The 17,170-nt window shown below is 35.8% G+C and overlaps 2 protein-coding genes across 2 annotated transcripts in view; one reads left to right on the forward strand and one right to left on the reverse strand.

Annotated features, from left to right (window-relative positions):
- DDX43 (DEAD (Asp-Glu-Ala-Asp) box polypeptide 43) overlaps positions 1 to 10,241 on the forward strand; it is a gene marked incomplete at its 5' end in the record, with an annotated part of 20,127 nt that extends 9,886 nt beyond the window's left edge. The window contains 7 exons of the mRNA XM_009581981.1: positions 1,529 to 1,629; positions 2,413 to 2,500; positions 4,138 to 4,265; positions 4,921 to 5,030; positions 5,744 to 5,882; positions 6,685 to 6,772; positions 10,134 to 10,241. Coding sequence (XP_009580276.1) covers positions 1,529 to 1,629; positions 2,413 to 2,500; positions 4,138 to 4,265; positions 4,921 to 5,030; positions 5,744 to 5,882; positions 6,685 to 6,772; positions 10,134 to 10,241 — 762 coding nt within the window. The remainder of the gene's footprint in view (positions 1 to 1,528; positions 1,630 to 2,412; positions 2,501 to 4,137; positions 4,266 to 4,920; positions 5,031 to 5,743; positions 5,883 to 6,684; positions 6,773 to 10,133) is intronic.
- Positions 10,242 to 12,340: 2,099 nt separating this feature from the next.
- MB21D1 (Mab-21 domain containing 1) lies at positions 12,341 to 16,484 on the reverse strand (the record flags this gene model as incomplete). The annotated part of the gene is made up of 4 exons (XM_009581982.1): positions 12,341 to 12,683; positions 13,803 to 13,905; positions 15,258 to 15,503; positions 16,262 to 16,484. Coding segments are annotated over 4 exons (915 nt in total), but the record flags the coding sequence as incomplete, so codon positions are not given.
- Between the last annotated feature and the right edge of the window lie 686 nt (positions 16,485 to 17,170).

Genomic DNA, 17,170 nt, shown 5'->3' on the forward strand with positions numbered 1-17,170 from the left:
AGTATACTTAAAAAAAAATATATAAATCATGAAGTAGGGTATAGAAGGTAGATTGGAGTAGTCCTTTTATTCTTCAAATACAAAAAAATAGTGTAAAACTTACCAATAACTAATTTAAAACAGAGGAAAGAAAATAATTTTCACATGAAGAACTGGCTTGTAAGAATTTCTTGCCAAGAAATAGAATTGAAATGAATAATATTAACAAACAAGTAAATATGTATAGTTAACAAGAAATCTAAGATTATGTCAGTTGGGGAGAAATTTAGCTTGTAAGGACCTGGCTATGAGGCATTTAGAAAAAATAATGCTAGTATCTATCTTACATGTATTACAGCCTTTATTCTTCATTAAGCAGCTATCAGAAATAAGGAAAGTAAACTTCAACTACTCTGATCCATCTAATACACATACTTAAATGCTTTCTTCTCCCTTTACAGCGAAGTACCAGTGTGCTTAATAGCTTAGAAAGCTTCTGCTGCTGAAAGGGGCATAGTAGCCAACTCTGTATATAAAATTAGTGGTTTCAAGCCTTGCCATTGTACTAGAGTCCAAGTAGTTAATGAAATCTCCATGAATCCTTTGAAAATAAAGGGAGTTAAATCAAAAAATAGAATTCCTGTCTTTTGTCTTTCAGCTGATTATTTGTTACTATTTCAGAGATTTACATAGATAATGTACTAAAAACCTCTAATAGAATAAAACATCTGAAAAGAATGGAACAGCAAAATCAGGACAGTAGAAAGGGATTATCATCAAAGTCTTATGTTTCCACATCAGTGACTAGAAAATGTCAATACTTAAAAGCATATAACTTTGATTTATATAAACTCTATTTGAAAATTAAAGGAGAAAAATCAGTCTTAGAATGCAGCTTGCTTTCTTTTTATGTGAATGTTTTCAGAGTCTCAGGTCTGCTTGTATATTATCAGTTCTAAATAGTTTTACTCAGACCTTCAGCTCACTTGTTCTCTTTTGGTTTTTTTACCAGAGGAAACAAGTTTGAGCTCTGGGAGTTCTGCAGTGTCCCAGTGTGAGCCAGAATGTACAGTCTGGGTTTTTCTTACTTCTAATGGGGAACTAAATTGATAACTGATATTTTGGTTTAGTGTGAGATCTCTAACAAGGTAGAAATGAGATTTCGTCTTTAAATTACTAAACAATTCTTACTGAAAGTGTGTTGTGTGGGTTCCCCCCCGGTTTGTTTTTTTTTTTTAATTCTGTGCTTAGTTTTAGGTAGCAACCAAAATATTGTTAAAACAAACAAACAGTTGTTGTTTCTTCTTCATTGACTTTATGTGCTTTTAAAGGTGCTGTGGACTTTCTTGTTCTGCCTGCAAATGTATTACTAAATGAAAAAGCTTCAAGGAAATTGAAGAGGTGAAATAAAAGTTGAACAGGTTTTGCAATACATCATGGAGTGGATTCTGCAATTAAAATTGTTACCATTAAAATGGTCTGCTATGTAATGTCTTGCTGAAACCCTAGTCTAAGGAACTAGACACAATAAATAACCTTGTTCTGACAGGTTTTAGATGAGGCTGACAGAATGTTGGATATGGGATTTGAACCTCAGATAATGAAGATCCTGATAGATGTGCGGCCTGACAGACAAACTGTTATGACAAGGTATGCCAACATAATAGTGCTCAGTACTTGAACACTGTAAAAGTAAGGTTATTGAACAAGTTAACTTCAAAACAAATCTGTTGGTTTTGATATAACTTTTACTAGCCTAAATGGGAATGGCATCAGTTTTCTTTCTAATTCTGTCTAGTCAGTCCTAATGAGTCATTTGGCAATTTTACTTTCATTTCTTACCCCTTCGCTGATGTTTTGCATCAACTATGAAAAAACTGAGTTCTTCACAAAAAGGAAGGTGTCCTGGGAGTGCTAGAATTTGCCATATCAATTTGAAATGCCAACTTCCATTTCTCCGTCTGGGACCAAATGTGTATCCTAACCTTCTGATCAGTGTCTGTGCTAATCTGTACCTGGATTAATTTTGAAATTACGCAGCTTTTGGGAGCTTAACAATAGAATATCTCAACAATAATTTTTGTTATCGTGTTTTGCATTGGAGCTGTTGTTTTAGAGATAAAAACAGACTAGAAGCTTGCTTTTTGGGTATCATTGAACTACTAAACTCACTTTTGGCTTCATTAGAAAGGCTTCATAACTGTTGCCTGTACTTTTAACCTGGAAAGTTATCTTTAAAGCTTAAGTGCTGTTTACTAATAACTTCTTAAGACTATTTCTAAATGTTATATAAGCTCACTACTGTTAGGGCATGCTCAAGTGTTTCACTGGTGTATAAGAATGAAAAGAAAGAAGAATATGGTGAAATTAATGAATTGGAGAAGATTTTGCACTCTTTTCTCATGTGTGTTTTCCTCTTCACTTCTTGTTTAGTGCTACTTGGCCCGATGGTGTTCGTCGCCTAGCGAAATCCTATTTGAAAAATCCTATGATTGTATATGTTGGCACTCTTGACTTAGCAGTAAGTTGTTCTGTTCTTTTGTTGTTTTTGTTTTTTTTTTTTCTCTTCTTTGGGAGAAGAACCTACAGTTAAACCAGGAAGTATTTTGCTTGTAACTATAGGTAAGTAAATGCCTGTAACTTCAAAATCAATCCAAACTTTCAAAAAACAGCTCCATATTATTCTTTCAAAGCTTCATTAAAAGTTTAGAAAGAACTAAAAAAAAAAAAAAGTAGAAAAGAACTTTGTTCTTGTGTTTCTGTAACAAGATCTTTAAGTCCTCGATCTTCAGTAGAAGACGTCACAAGTGATAAGTATCAATCAAATTGAAGTTTGAATATTGTACTTTGCAGTGCCACGTGTTCTTGCCTGAACCCTTGTTCTTGCAGCCTTCACTTCTGTTCAGCAAGTTCTTGCTCCTTACTTACTTTTCCTTCTGAAAGTCGTCTTTCTAATGCGTACAGCTTCTTATCTGGATCTGTGTTTCTTAACTGCCGCTTTCTCGAAGAGTGCGGAAACTCTCTACTAAACTCCTGGACGGCACTTGTCTAGAGCAGGAAAAAAAAGCAGGAATGTATGTGTTAGAGTAAGAACTGTCTTTAAAGTCCAAAACTTCTAATATGTAGGTGTAGTTGCATACTTGTCATGCTTGTGCAGCTATGTGTACTTGGCTTCAGTACCAGCAGAATTTACAGAAATAGTAGTTCTTCCAAGATCTCAGCATCCTGGTCCAGAGATTGCTTTGAGTTTGGTTCTTAAATTATGAAATTTTCCTTTTCAGTTCCACTTTTTTAATGATAGGGAGTGAAGAAACTTAGTATCCAATACACTTTTAGGTAGAAATAGGGGGAAAATGTAATTTTCATCTGTTCTGTTCAGAACCATGCTTTTGTCAAAGGGCATTACTTGCCAAAGACAGAGAATCGGAATTTGAAAGATGCCAACTGCTATTGTAGCTTTCTTGTCTAATGCATTAATCTCTTTTATAGAACCTTCTCTTCATTGAAGAGGTGCCCTCTGGGGGGAGGAGCTCCCATGTGGAGAGAGAATTTTTCTATGTTCTTTACTGATTCTTCAACCCTTGCCACAAGATGATGACGCAGTGCCATGAGAATGTCTAGACCTTTATACTACTTATGTAGTATACCTTAGACATTCTATGGCAACCTTCAAATATAATGGAGTAAAGTTGTTATTAACAAACTGTTGTTGGAAGAATTGGACAGAACTGATCATTTCAAATAGGTTACAGAATCTTCTTTAAAAGCTTGTTCTTTCAAGTAAGGCTGGCGTTGTTCCAACTTGCTCTGGATTAACATAAAATATACTCAAATTAAAGGACTTCAGTCTGATTTTTCACTGACATTAGGAATGTTTATTTCACCTCACTAGTCTGCTAATCTGTGCCCTCTAAATCTCTGCAAATATATGATTTGGCAAACTGCTTAAAGGTAAATTTTACTATTTTCCTAAAGCAACTAGGAAACAGCAAATAAGTCTGCATTGTTTGAACTCCAAACTGATATATATTTTGATTTTTAAAATAGTTTTTCATGGTATCATATTACTAGTTTTATAATATCATAATATGGGAATTAACAGAAAAAAATATTATTCTAATCTGTTTCTACTTAACGTTCCTATTTGCTGTTTAACAGGCAGTAAATACAGTAGAACAGAGAGTTATTGTTATCGCGGAGGAGGAAAAGAGAGCTTTCATGCAACACTTCATTGACTCTATGAAGCCAAAAGATAAGGTCATCATTTTTGTGGGAAAAAAACTTACGTATGTAATCACTTCCCAGTATTACATCTGTTCACTTTTTCTAACAGAATACTGGATAGTTTCTTAGTTCACATAATAATTACCCAGTGTAACAGCTCTTGTCAGCAATGTGCTGGTAGTAGTAGTGTTTTTATTTATCTATTCATTCGTTCCTCCAGGGACTGGTAGTTTGTATCCTTTTTAATTACATTAGTGGTGGTGGTAAATCTCAATTTCACATAGTTAAAGTAGATGTTAAGATTCTTGGGGATACATTAGTGTGATGTACTGTTACCTGCATATGCAGCTGGTGCATATAAGACCTGTTTGCGGGGGGGGGGGGGGCAGTTGGTCATTGTACCATACCTGAGCTTTTTGAGTGAACAACACAAAAATCATCTATTATTCCTCTTATATATAAATAAAAGCAAACATTTATGTGGGGAATAGTCTTGCTTTCATACTGTTTTACAATAAATATCAACTGACCTAGGTAGGGTTTTGTCCTTAGGCACACGTTTAGCTTTTGTTGTCACTTTATTATCTTTTGGATCTAAATCTAGATGCTGCACTTCTTTCTCTTTTTTTTTTTTTTTTTTACTTGGCAAGTGACTTTGGTCTCCAAGGAATTCCAGTACAGTCACTTCATGGTAACAGGGATTTTATTTCATCCTAGAGCTGATGACTTGGCAAGTGACTTTGGTCTCCAAGGAATTCCAGTACAGTCACTTCATGGTAACAGGGAACAGTGTGATCGAGAACAGGCTTTAGATGACTTCAAGAAAGGTATGTTTGTACCTAAGTATTGGTTTGTTTAGCCCAGGTTTTTAAAGCTTGTCATGTGCAGAACTTTCTTTGTAAGTGTCATGTCTCTCCAGTACCGTAGAAGTGAAACTATTAAAGAGCTCTGAATGATATGTTTACTTTGTTAATTTGACAAGCAAAAAAACCCCAGCAAACAGAGAGAGATTGCTCTTCAATGAAATTTGGAATGTCTAAGAGTTAAACAATTTAAAGTAAGGCTTATTTTATTTTTGAAATCTTTGTGGAAGAGTCAATATTGTGTAAGTCTACAGAACGTAAGTAAATTTAAGTATCAAATGATGGTGCTTTCAGTGAAACAGTTCTGCTCATGATTATGCCAGTAGGGTTGTACTTTGGGGTTATGTAGTCACATGCCCTATGATAAGGATGCCAGCTGAGAATATAGTTGTTGAAGTTTGTTCTTTTCACAGACTCTTTATAGCAGCTAGGCATGTTTCTTGGTTCTCCTGCACCCTGCTGTTCTACTTGTGAAATATAAATAATAGTAAAGTGACACTTTGAGTACTTACTTACCACCTTGTATTTGAAGCTAACTCAGTGTGATATGCAAAAAGCATATTTTTCCTTTATGTGTTAAGATTTAAGTCCATTATACACTAGAAAACCAATAGACTGGAGTGTATCTTCTGTCTATTCCATAAGTTCCCATTCTCTTTCTGTTGTACTTATTTTAGGCAAAGTCAGAATACTGGTAGCTACTGACTTAGCGTCTCGTGGCCTTGATGTGCATGATATTACTCATGTTTTTAATTTTGACTTCCCCCGCAACATTGAAGAATATGTTCATAGAGTAGGTCGTACTGGAAGAGCAGGGTAAGTGTTTACAAGAAAATAGTAATATACTGTCAATATTTTTATTTTATTATGCACTGCATAGGTATTTCTCTTGTCAAATGCTAGAGCTACAGGTGATGTGGAGTGGGGGAGTGAAGACTCCAGAGTCTATCAAAGTATGTTTTAGATAATAACACACTGCTTTGTGTTTTGAAATTAATTCACTGTTAAATTTAAGGCAAACAAGTTTTCCACTTTTCTGTTATTTCATTGAAGTGGATGGGAATGAGGAATGTTTGAAAGCTGGTTTAAACGTGGGGAAGAATTACAGTCGAAAACAACTTCTATGTAGGTATTCTGCAATGTCACTTCCTTGTTTGTCTCTTCATGAGCTGTTGAGTTGTTTAGTTTCCTAGACAGCTCATTGGGAAAAAAACATATACATTCAAAATTTTCAGCCTATCATGGTGGTGTAGTTTGGTGTTAGGACTCCTGAATGCTGCTTTCCCAGGTTGTCACAAGTGTGATTTTTCTTGTGCATGTGTTTATTTTAATCATGATATGAATGTATGTCTCTTCATACTTAAATATGTTGTCTTTATGCTAGGTTTATTGTCTAAAAGTCTAAATTAGTTGTGCCTTTGCTCCATTTTAGGTGAATTGCCATATTCTGATCTTTATAAAAGTTGATTTCTGTCATGTGCATAGTAAATACTCAAGCCAGTTTTATCTACCGGTTCAATAATATTGCCTGTAGTACAATTTATTACTGTATAGGTCAGTAAGAAAAGCCTAGCGGCAGTTGTTTTGAAGATCAACAGTTATTTCATTCCTTGTTTAGACGTACTGGGGAGGCAGTAACGCTTGTCACTAAGAATGATTGGAGGGTTGCATCTGAGCTGATTGAAATTCTGGAAAGAGCGAACCAAGTAAGAATACATCTTGCTGGCTAAGATTTATATTGGTTCTGGGTTACCACCTGAAACAGTTCATGAAGGTCTAAGCCTACTTAGATCTTTCTTGGTGAGTGTTTGCAGTGTCTCGGGCAAAAAATGGGTAAAGTCTCTCTTGTCCTGGATATCCTTAGCTGTATTTTACCTTACAGATGAGTCCCAGAAAAGACCGGGAACTTTAATCAAAGCCTTCCATGGCCAAAGAAAAAGTAACAACATCTGCGCACATAGAGGTCTGCAGAGGAATAATAGGATCTATTTTATTTTGTAGTATTTTATTCCATTTGTATTTCACTTCTGGGTGCATGTACCAGTGTTCTTGTTTAACACTGTAAATACTGACAATATTTATCTCAGAAGAAGCTCAACTATCAATCAGTTTATTATACCTGCATGTATATCTGCATGTACTTTTCCAAGCTATCTTTCTTACAGATGTTTGTGAATAGTATGGGAAATAGGACTGGATTGGGATTTACTAATTTATTTTAAAGAAACATTTTGTTCTTGCTACCATATCTGAGAGGCCAGAGACAATTATGTTGCTGTTTCTGGCTGTAACAAGAAACAGTATTTTGCCTGATTTATAGTAAACCCCCAGTTCATGCCCTGACTTGAGTTGAAATTTTTAATTTTTTTTTTTTATTTGGGGAGATAGGAGCTTGAGTACAAACTAAATTGCCTCTACTTAGGGCCTGTGGCTGTTATTATGGACACTTACTCAAACTTTAAACCCTGAGTTAGAACTTCACCTAAATCTTCTGTTTTACAACTCTTCTTTGAAAGATGTGCCACTTTTTGCAAATCTGATAAGATGCTTTTGAGGGAGGAAAAGGGGATAAAAAAAAGTTGTCCCTTAATGATTTCTTAAAGTTGCAGGTTTGGGTTTTTTTCCTTCAGAAAACGTAAGAGATTAAACCAGTAATGATACTTCGAAGCCACTTAAATAGAACTTGGAGGTGCCTTGTTCTGTATTCTGAATCAGCCATTACCATCCATGCCTTGTCTCCTGCTGCAGACTGTGAAGTTCCTAAACTTTTTTAACGTGTGATAGTTCAACTGGGAACGGATCTCTGAGTTCAGAGGAGAAAAGAGCATCTCTGAATCCTTACTTTCAAGGGTAACTGTTAGTCACAACATTATTCTCAAACTTTTAGTTATAGCTGAAGGGAAGTCTCCATACAGGCTTTTTTTTTCCCTCATGACAATGAAAATATCATTACTTCAGCCTTAAAGCATCATGTAAAAGGGAAGGAGAGCAACTGAAAAGATGGTCTGAATGTTCTGAATACTTCAATTTCAAAACAAGTAAGGTGCATTTGTTAGCCAGATGTTTTCCATGATTTTGAATGTACAGATAATCTCCCTAAAGAAAAACAGAAAGATTTCTGCAGGGTTCTTTATATATAAGCTTATTAAGAAGCATGGACAGATTTATTAGGGAATCAGGTGGAAAAACGCTGATCTCTAATACTAAGAAAAGTGTTACATATAAGTTATGGCATCTTTATCCTTTTCTGTTTTCTCGTTTGGACTACCATACCTAGCTTATATGTTTAGCAGATACACAGATTGTCCATGTAAAAATCTTAACAAACCACTAGATGCTGGATATTACCTTACTGAGATTTTTATGTTCCGTATCCTGGCTTCTTCCCATTCTTTCCTTGTGCTTGTTCAAAAACCACTCTTGCAAGAAATTGTTGCAATTTTAGTTGGAATAAATTCTGTGCCATGCTGTAGGAGAGGATCTGATCTGATACTGAGGAAGAAAATTATCCAGTGTTTCAAGTGGATAGTAATGTTGTCTCATTACTTCTATCTCTATTGATACAAGTCTGTAGTGACTTTCAGCCAGAGAGATGCATTATTTTTCACTTTATTTTTAAACAATGTCTAGAACTTAGGCAGAATAGACTGCTCCATAGGTATCCTGTTCTGTAGGCTCCTGACAGCCAGGGCAGTTGTTTACCAGTAAGAGCAATTCGGCACATAAAATACACACTAGCAAGCTGACTCTCATGCCAGCTTAAGAAAAGTTGCTGCTAGCAAATGGCAAGCATTGCTGAATTATAAAACCTGGCAAAAGAAGTCGGAACTGGAGGGATATACCTTCCTGCTCCAGGCCCTTTGTCCTGGCTGCATTCTTCACCTGTTCAAGCATTGCTGGGTCTAGGCATTTCTAAGGAGACTTAACAGTATTTAAATTTGTTTGTACTGTACTGTTTGCACTGTATTTGTGCCACTCTCAGAGGGATAAACCACAGAGACTGAGCAATCACATTAATACCATGCTCACACACACTGCAGAAGCTTGCACTTCACTCTGTGATCAGGAAACTGATTCTGGCTTGATATCTTCTACCTGCTGCATGGCTACATGCTGTAGCAGATTGTTGAAGCGGGCTGGTTTTGATAGTGATCTAAAACCTCTTCTGACAGTAGTCACCCGTACTGCTTTTTGCAGTAAACATTGTGTTAATGTCTGCATTATGCCTGATCTGGTTTTAGAAGGTTTGTTGGACACTGCCTTTGTTCCTTGATCGATAAGAATGGTATATGGGGTTTTTTCTTTCATTCAGTGATCAGTGTCATTCAACCTAATAAAGTCTGTCTGTAATTCTTTGCATCTGGCCTCAGTCCTTATAAACGTGAGTAACTCTGAGGTGACAAAGCGTGCTGATGATACAATTCACTACCTTTTCCACATAATTACAAACATGCCAAAAAGCACCATGGATCTTGGTAAGATGCTCTTGTGACCTCCCAGTGGTGGGAAAACGGGCCACTTTCTCCTGCCCTTCTTTTCTTGTCTTTTAGCTTTGTTTTATCCATGTGAGAACCCTTCCTATGGCAACGCTTTCTTTAAGTACCAAAGTTTCTCTTCAGAGGCTCTTAAAACTTCCAAAAAGAATTTAATATCAATCATAATAGTGTAACATTCAAATATACATAGTATGGTATTGCCTTTCAGTCACATTGGACATTTTTTTCCAGCTGTTCATTATCACTGAAAGATACATTTCTATCTGAAATACAAATTAGTTAGCTAGTTATATGTTGTCATCAGATATGGTGATACTAGCATACATATGCAATTGAAAATCCAGGGACACTGTGCTGATTATTTTTTCAGTATATTTCAGTATAATTTTATGTAAAAAGATTTCTCTATGCATCTCTACAGAAAAGACAATCTGCAAAGTGACAGGAGCCAGATAAATAACAACAAAATCAAGTTTGGGAACACACAAATCAATAGCATTTTTGTAAAGCAGAGTCTAAAAGTTTAGGTTTATTTAAAACTGACCTTGTTCTTGTGCTGCTTTCTTATCAGGTAGTTCCTAATGAGCTTATTGCAATGGCAGAAAGATACAAACAATTTCAAATCAGAAAAGAAATCGAAAAGGATATACGAAGACCTCAGAGAAAGCCCTTAAAATAACTGTAATCCCTTGAAGTTACTGAAACAAAGTAAGTGATTATAGTTAGTGTTAGCATCTATGGGCTTGAGTTCAGAAGTTTCTTTTCTCGGTTGTTTTCTGTACTTGTCCCATTTAAATAAAATGTGTTTTTAAAAGTGGCTTAGAAAAGAAAACTGGATTAACTTTATATAGAAATAAATCTAGTTTTGTGCTTGGACACTATTGTCACAAGAAAAATGAATTTCATAATTTTTTTCTTGTGTGATATGCATAACTTCTAAAGCCGTTATCTACTGGTTAAAAACAAATATTGTGGGTTTGTTTGGTGGTGGGTTTTTTTTTAGTTAAGTGCAGTATTAATATATAAGAATGTAAATGATAATTTTTCCTTTTATTTTCAGAGAACTGGATTAGTGAATGTAGGCCATGTTTGTCAGTGTGGCTTCAAAATACTGTACTTTTGCATTGATATGCCACATCTGCCAGTGGCATGTGGAAGTATTTCCAAGGATCACTTAGTTATTTGAAAACTGCTCTGTTTGCAGTAACTGATGTTTGCTTGAAGGAAGTTTTTTTTTTTCCAATCTATTGTTTTAGTCACTTTTCTTTAGACTTGTGTCTCAAGCTCTTTTTGAGAGAAGTCTGCATTTCCTCCTAATGGAGGAGAGGACAACAAGAAGTATGAGCTTGTGGCTAACTGGAAAAAAAACAGCTTCTACTTTTGTTCTCATGGATATAATGTTCTAGCTTAAGGAAGAAAAACAGTTTACTAGAGCAATGTTAACAAAGTCATGAAGAAAAAATACATTTGAAGGTCAGCTTGTATTTCTTTCAGATAAAGTTGATTCAAATTTTACATTTGGGTGTCAGGTTCTGTCCCACAGACTGCTAATGATAATGGGGTATGTTTTCACTCTTGGGAAGTTATATGGGAAGGAGCTATTCCTTCATTGGACACTTGGTCTGAACTTGTGTTTACTCATGTGTCATATGAGTAAATGAAAAACTAATAAACTGAATCTAGTGAGATGAGAATATTTTAGTAAAATTGTTCTTTAACTGTTCTTCTGGCCTTCCCTCTTTTTTATTTGCTCATAATCGAGGTGAAATCTGGGCATTATTTAAGCCAGTAGGTTATTTTGCCTTCAAAAAATACGCTAAAAATACGGACTTCCCATGGTTTCTTTAAGAAGAAGCAAAAGATGTATTTACTTAGAGCCCAGCAGTTCCCAAATGCTGCATATTTGTCAACTGCACAATTTTAGTAATAGGAAATACTATTTTTCCCTAACACACATACTCTTCAACATAAGAAAAATTGACCTGAATTCTGATTCCGAGAATGTCAGATTCATGCTGCATTTTGGTTTTGATAACCTTTCACGTGAAAACTCTTCCTCCTTGATACGGATTGAAGATACATTTCTTTCTACAAGATTTGTCACACAAATGCTCATTGGCACAATAACTTCTACTCTGTTGCAGCATGTTAGATAATGATCGCTTCCCGTCCAAAGTCCAGTGAAAAGACTAATTTCCAAAGCAATTCTGATGACTCAGAAGAGCTAAGTTACTTCAGAAACTTCATACTGTTTTGATACCGTATTCTCTCTCTGCTCACTGTTACTGGTGATTGTCCTCTGCAAAAGGTCTTCATCCACCCAGTTGATCTGGAGAAGTTGTTCTGTCAAAGTAACTCCAGTGCCTTTTTTTTTTCTTTTAAAAGCAAGAGTGTATTTTGGATATTCTGCAGTGGATTTTCATTTTAAATAAAATCATTTTTCACTTTACCTAGTCATCAATGCCTTTATATTTGGAATCTTAGAAATTACATGTGGGAAATTAACTATTGCAAATTCTTCTCTATGTTCTTAGTATACCTTGAAGATATTTTGCAGGTGACCTCTACATTTGAATAGGGAAGATAAGTGCTACTGAAAGTGTCCTATTTCTTTGAAGGATTATGGCTAAGGACTGTGATATGCAGTTTTCTCTTAGTGTTCTTGATTTTGTTGTGGGTTTTGTAGTATCGGGCTTCTGAGGAGTAACTTAAGGTGCAGAACTTCTGGTTTTAAATATGCAAATCTACATGATTAGATAGTTATTGTAAACAATGTTTTTAATACTTCTCCTGAAATATTGGGAATCTGTTGTTCAACTCATTGTTTATTTGTTTTGAAAGGAAATCACTGCTCGCTTTATCTTCCATGCTGAGCAAGTTGTATTGGGGAATAAAAAAGTGTGGCAGCTGAGACTTTTGCAGGCAATCCAGGAAATAGCCCAGGCACTTCTGAAAGCAGTGATCCAGGTCTCCCCAATGCCAGTCTGTGTCGTTTGGCCACATGACACACAAGTGGAAGAAAACAGTTTTGACATGATATGAACAGAATTTGTCCAACTTTTTTGTATGTATCGTTTTAAGTTGCTCTAGAAGATACTTCAGAAGCTTAAGACAACTTTTCCTGTTAAATAAATAAGAACTTATTAGTGCTTTCTACATAGTCAGTTCTAAATATGTATTTTAGATATTTAAATACACATTATTCATGAAAACAATAAAAATGTTCTTACTCTAATAGAATAACATTTTCAATAAAGTTTTGAATAAAATCTGAAAATAATGCAGCAATAAGCTGGATAATCCTTGAACTACTGCGTATGCAGTCAGATTCTAGCAATGAAGGATTTCTACTTTAAACAATAGTTTTTGTGCACCACTTTCACTGGTAGCCACAGCAACACAGAAATACAAAGTGTTGGTCAGGAGCGTGATTACACAGTACAGTTTCCCAGCTGCAGATGCTACCAGTATAACATGAACTTGGAGCACTGCTTAAGATCAAAGCTGCCCTTTTGGCTTGGATTTACATGGAGGGAAATGCCACTACCTTCCTGTGACACACCACAAGGGGAAGAGGTATATATAGTTTAATACACTGCTAGGTAGGTGCATAGCATGTCTGGTAATCATAAAGCAAAGACAAAGAATTATGCATAGTTCTCTTGTGGCTTCCTTGATTCAGTATAAGATGCAATTAAGTAAGAAGTTGGTTTGCCATTAAGGAGGTTTTATACCTCATGTGGGTTTTGTTCTTTCTCTTCAAAGAAATGTGGAAACCATTTTTTATCTGAGTGAAAAATCACATTTATTCATCCTGATCCCATTCAGCAGTTCTTTTCTCACCATCGTTTTAGAAATTGCCTTTGGTATGAAGTGTAACTTTGTTCCCAGAGCTCAGAAAGCTGAATCATCAGACTTTTAAGCTGGTTCTTCTAAACAGGACTGGATTTGGGAGATTATTTAAAAAGTTGCATCTTTTTGCTTTCCAAGGCAAGTCTGGAGTGTAAACCTGCACTGATTTGTTTCCACCTCTTGTTGGGTAAATGCAAGTCAGATGTTCAGTGAGTATGTGCAATGTTGTACTGCTATAGAACAATGATGCCTAAAAGCCTTATTCTTTCCCGCTATTATGAGTAATTAGTCTTAGATCAAATTCTTAAATATTAAATTGAAACAGTGCTAGACAGTGCTAGCATGGCTCACACAGGCTTAAAGTAAAATATTCATATGAAATACCAACCTACAGCACTTCGGTCCATCAGATTCACAACACGTCTTGGAGCTGCCGTGGTTGTTCATCATGGCCTTCTCAATGTGCGAGAAAGAGAGTCGCCAGGTGTTTCCTAAAGTTGAGTACAAGATTGTTAAATTGTTACATAGCAGTACATACCGGTGTCTGTAACTAGGAAAAAAAAGACACTTTATAACTGACTTAATTTTAAATATCAGCAATTCCTCTGCACTTTTAAGAAAAAAAAAAAAAAACACCATAATTCAGTGACTACAATTAGTTAATTCCTCCTTAATTCCCCAGCTGCTCCACACAAAGACAATTAGAATGTTATTAATACAGGACAGTTAATTGTTTGAATGCTTTAACTATATTCTTAAGGATGTTTGGATTTACTTTAAAATTAATTCTGAACTTTCCTGCATTGGGGGATTACACTACTCATAGAAATCCACTACCTTTGAATTTCTGTTCTGTATTATTAGCCTTACTGTGTAACGATTCTGGTTCTGAATAAAAAAATCTCTGTTGGTTTCAATTTATTTGTGCAAGTAATGTGCTTGTGAGTTTGCCTCGGGTAAGGTGACTGTTCTAAAGCATTTATTTTTGTTCTTCTGGTAATGTTTCTGAAAGCAATGATTAACATAGCTCAACCCCCTGTTTTTAGAACACTGGCAATCATTTTTGTCTTCCTTACATAAGTTAGACTGTTTCCCTTGCCTGTATGGTTCAGTTACTCGTTGCGCTTAATTTTCATGGGAAGAGATAGCTCAGTAGAGCAGCAATGATTTATTTGGCATTGTTAAGATGGGCAGGTTAATTAAAAAAAATACCAGATTGCCTGAACCCTTTTTGCTGAAATCATCAGTTCTCATAACGCAATGACAAGTTGGGATGTTTCTGCAAACTAAAGTAGGCTTGGTGTGACAGCGGTCTGAAGAAAAAAAATAATAAATGTTGTAGCTTTACCAGAGTTCAATGACAAATAATGTATCTTGCTAGAAAAGTACACAGTTTACTTCCTGCAGAAGTATATAACCTGTGTATACAGTCCCACTTACAGGGATGTTCCCTGCCTTTTTAGAAATCTTTTAATTTACTTTTTTTTTTTCTTACAAAGCAAAGGAGTGGATGTTGCTGTTCAGTATGGCACTAGCACAGGAAAGGTCTGTATTCATGTGTCTGACTTAGTAGATTTAATGCTCTTAGGAATGGTTAGTATACAGCCTGGCAGAGCAGTTTTTTCTTTAGATTTCAGTACAGCACAAGCAGTGTCAAAAATCTGATGTTTTAAAGAGGAATTTCAATTGTCTTTGATCTGGATATATCCAGGATAAAATGAAGATGTACCTCGAAGGCAGAATACTGAACAGAATCTGGATAGCCTTTTTATAGCACTTGCAAGTGATCAAGTTGTAGAGAAGATATTTCATAACTTAGACCTATTGTCTGTATTTGAGGTACCTCTTAGAACCTTTTCTCTTGTGTTTTGTTTGGCTACTAAATAAAGCGGTTTATTTCTGAACTCTCCCCTGACTTTTCTTCCCAGCCACTGTTCAATTTTGAGGCCATCCTGTGTGCTGGGCGGCCAGCTCTGCTGAACTTCCAAAGTCAAGATGATGTCCACTGTTATTTCTGCTGGAGGATTTTTGATCTGAAGAGTTATTGCAGGGCTTCCAGCCTTTTTCCTTTTCACAGTTACTTCCACATCTAGTAACGAAGAAGAAATTGATTTTTTTATATATATTTTATACATTAGAAGCTTTTTTTGAAGAATGTTAAGGGTTTTACTTAAGAGAAATTTATAATCAATCAGAAGAAATACCTGGGTTCAGTCACTGGCTCTTTATCCTACAGAACATGGATTTTAAATAACACATTAAGAGGAGTTCTATGAAATAAGGAACATCTTGAACTGCTGTGTTTGCTTGATTTACCATGTCTACAGGATCAGAAATACAGTAATGTTTTCCAATGAACTGCTTCACTGTTGAAAACACCGAGACTGAAGAGATTTGGCCACAACGTTTCTGAAGGCTTTAGAGGAAAAAGAGCACCCTAAAAGGGGATATGTTTTCTATATAGATCGATATAAAATACCAGGTAATGTATAAAAGAAAGCTCTTCCTTCTACTGCTACCAGTTCAGCAAATGGCTTTTTGTATATGGCAGATAGATTCAAAATACATAGGCCATGTAGGAAATACCAAGCATGCGACAGAACCCTAATACTCATTATTTTCATATGGAAAGAGGATTGCATAGTGGAGCAATGGGTTAATCGCATAGTATGATTAGCTCCGATGTATTTGTGGTGATTCTTAGCACAAGAGCAAACAGTTATAGCCACGAAGAGACAGTTGCCTGGGGGGGGGAAATCACATTTTATTAACAACAGGGCAATGCACATGCGCAATTTAATTGGATTTTTAGCACTCCTAGGTGAAGCTTGTTCTCTCAGTACTTACTTTTAATGTTTTTTACTTCTTGTTTAATAATTTCTCTTAGTGCTTGAAGCATTTTAAAGGCTGATAATTTTCCATCTTCATCTAAAAACTTAGACAAATGCTTTTCTTTTGGATTTCTTTTGAATGATAGATAATAATAGGCTCCAGTGTCATCACATTCATCCAGCTGAAGTCTTGTAACAGGCATTACGAGCATGATGTCAAACTCATTTGGTTCAGATATCTGCAAAGTACGAGAATACAATAGTCAATGTGCAACTTAGGTTTTATTCTCTTCAGGCTTTTACACCAGTTGCAGTTTTATCTAGAACTGCCTTTGTCTGTTTCTGTGGATTTGTGTTACAAGATTGCTGTGCATTCGAGTGGAGAATAGCAATTTACTGATAGCAGTTCATTTCCCAGCTTTCCAACTTACTAATTTTTAAGAGAGTTTTTAGATTCTTAAGCTGTAATGCATAAATGCTGATCTTAGTCACCCTTTTGCACATAGGAATCAGCTGTGAGGAAAAAAAAATGCATTGCTATGCTTGAAGCTGGTTTAAAAAAAGAAAGTGTCCCCATGTTTGACTTTGTTTCAGATTGAGTGGAACCAGAAAAAAAGGTATTGCTATTTCTCCTGCTTTTTGAAAAAAATACAAACTATAAAAATTGGCACAGAGCCTTTCATGCAGTGTGATACCCGACTCGTCCTCTGGTTACACTGGGCTTACCTGCGTGCTGTGCAAGGGCAGGGGCTTGCTGCGGCTTTAAAGCGAGTCCTGTTCAGGCAGCGTCTCTTACTAAATGCACATACATTCATCTTTCAGTAAGTTAGCTATTTTATAATTAATTGTTGTTAATTAACGTAGTAATCCTCGAAGTCCTCTCTCGCCGGGAAGGGCCAGCTTACAGCTGTTCTCAAGCGGCAGG

The sequence above is a fragment of the Fulmarus glacialis genome, unplaced genomic scaffold (genome assembly GCF_000690835.1).
Source record: "Fulmarus glacialis isolate BGI_N327 unplaced genomic scaffold, ASM69083v1 scaffold14647, whole genome shotgun sequence".
Taxonomy (NCBI): Eukaryota; Metazoa; Chordata; class Aves; order Procellariiformes; family Procellariidae; genus Fulmarus; species Fulmarus glacialis.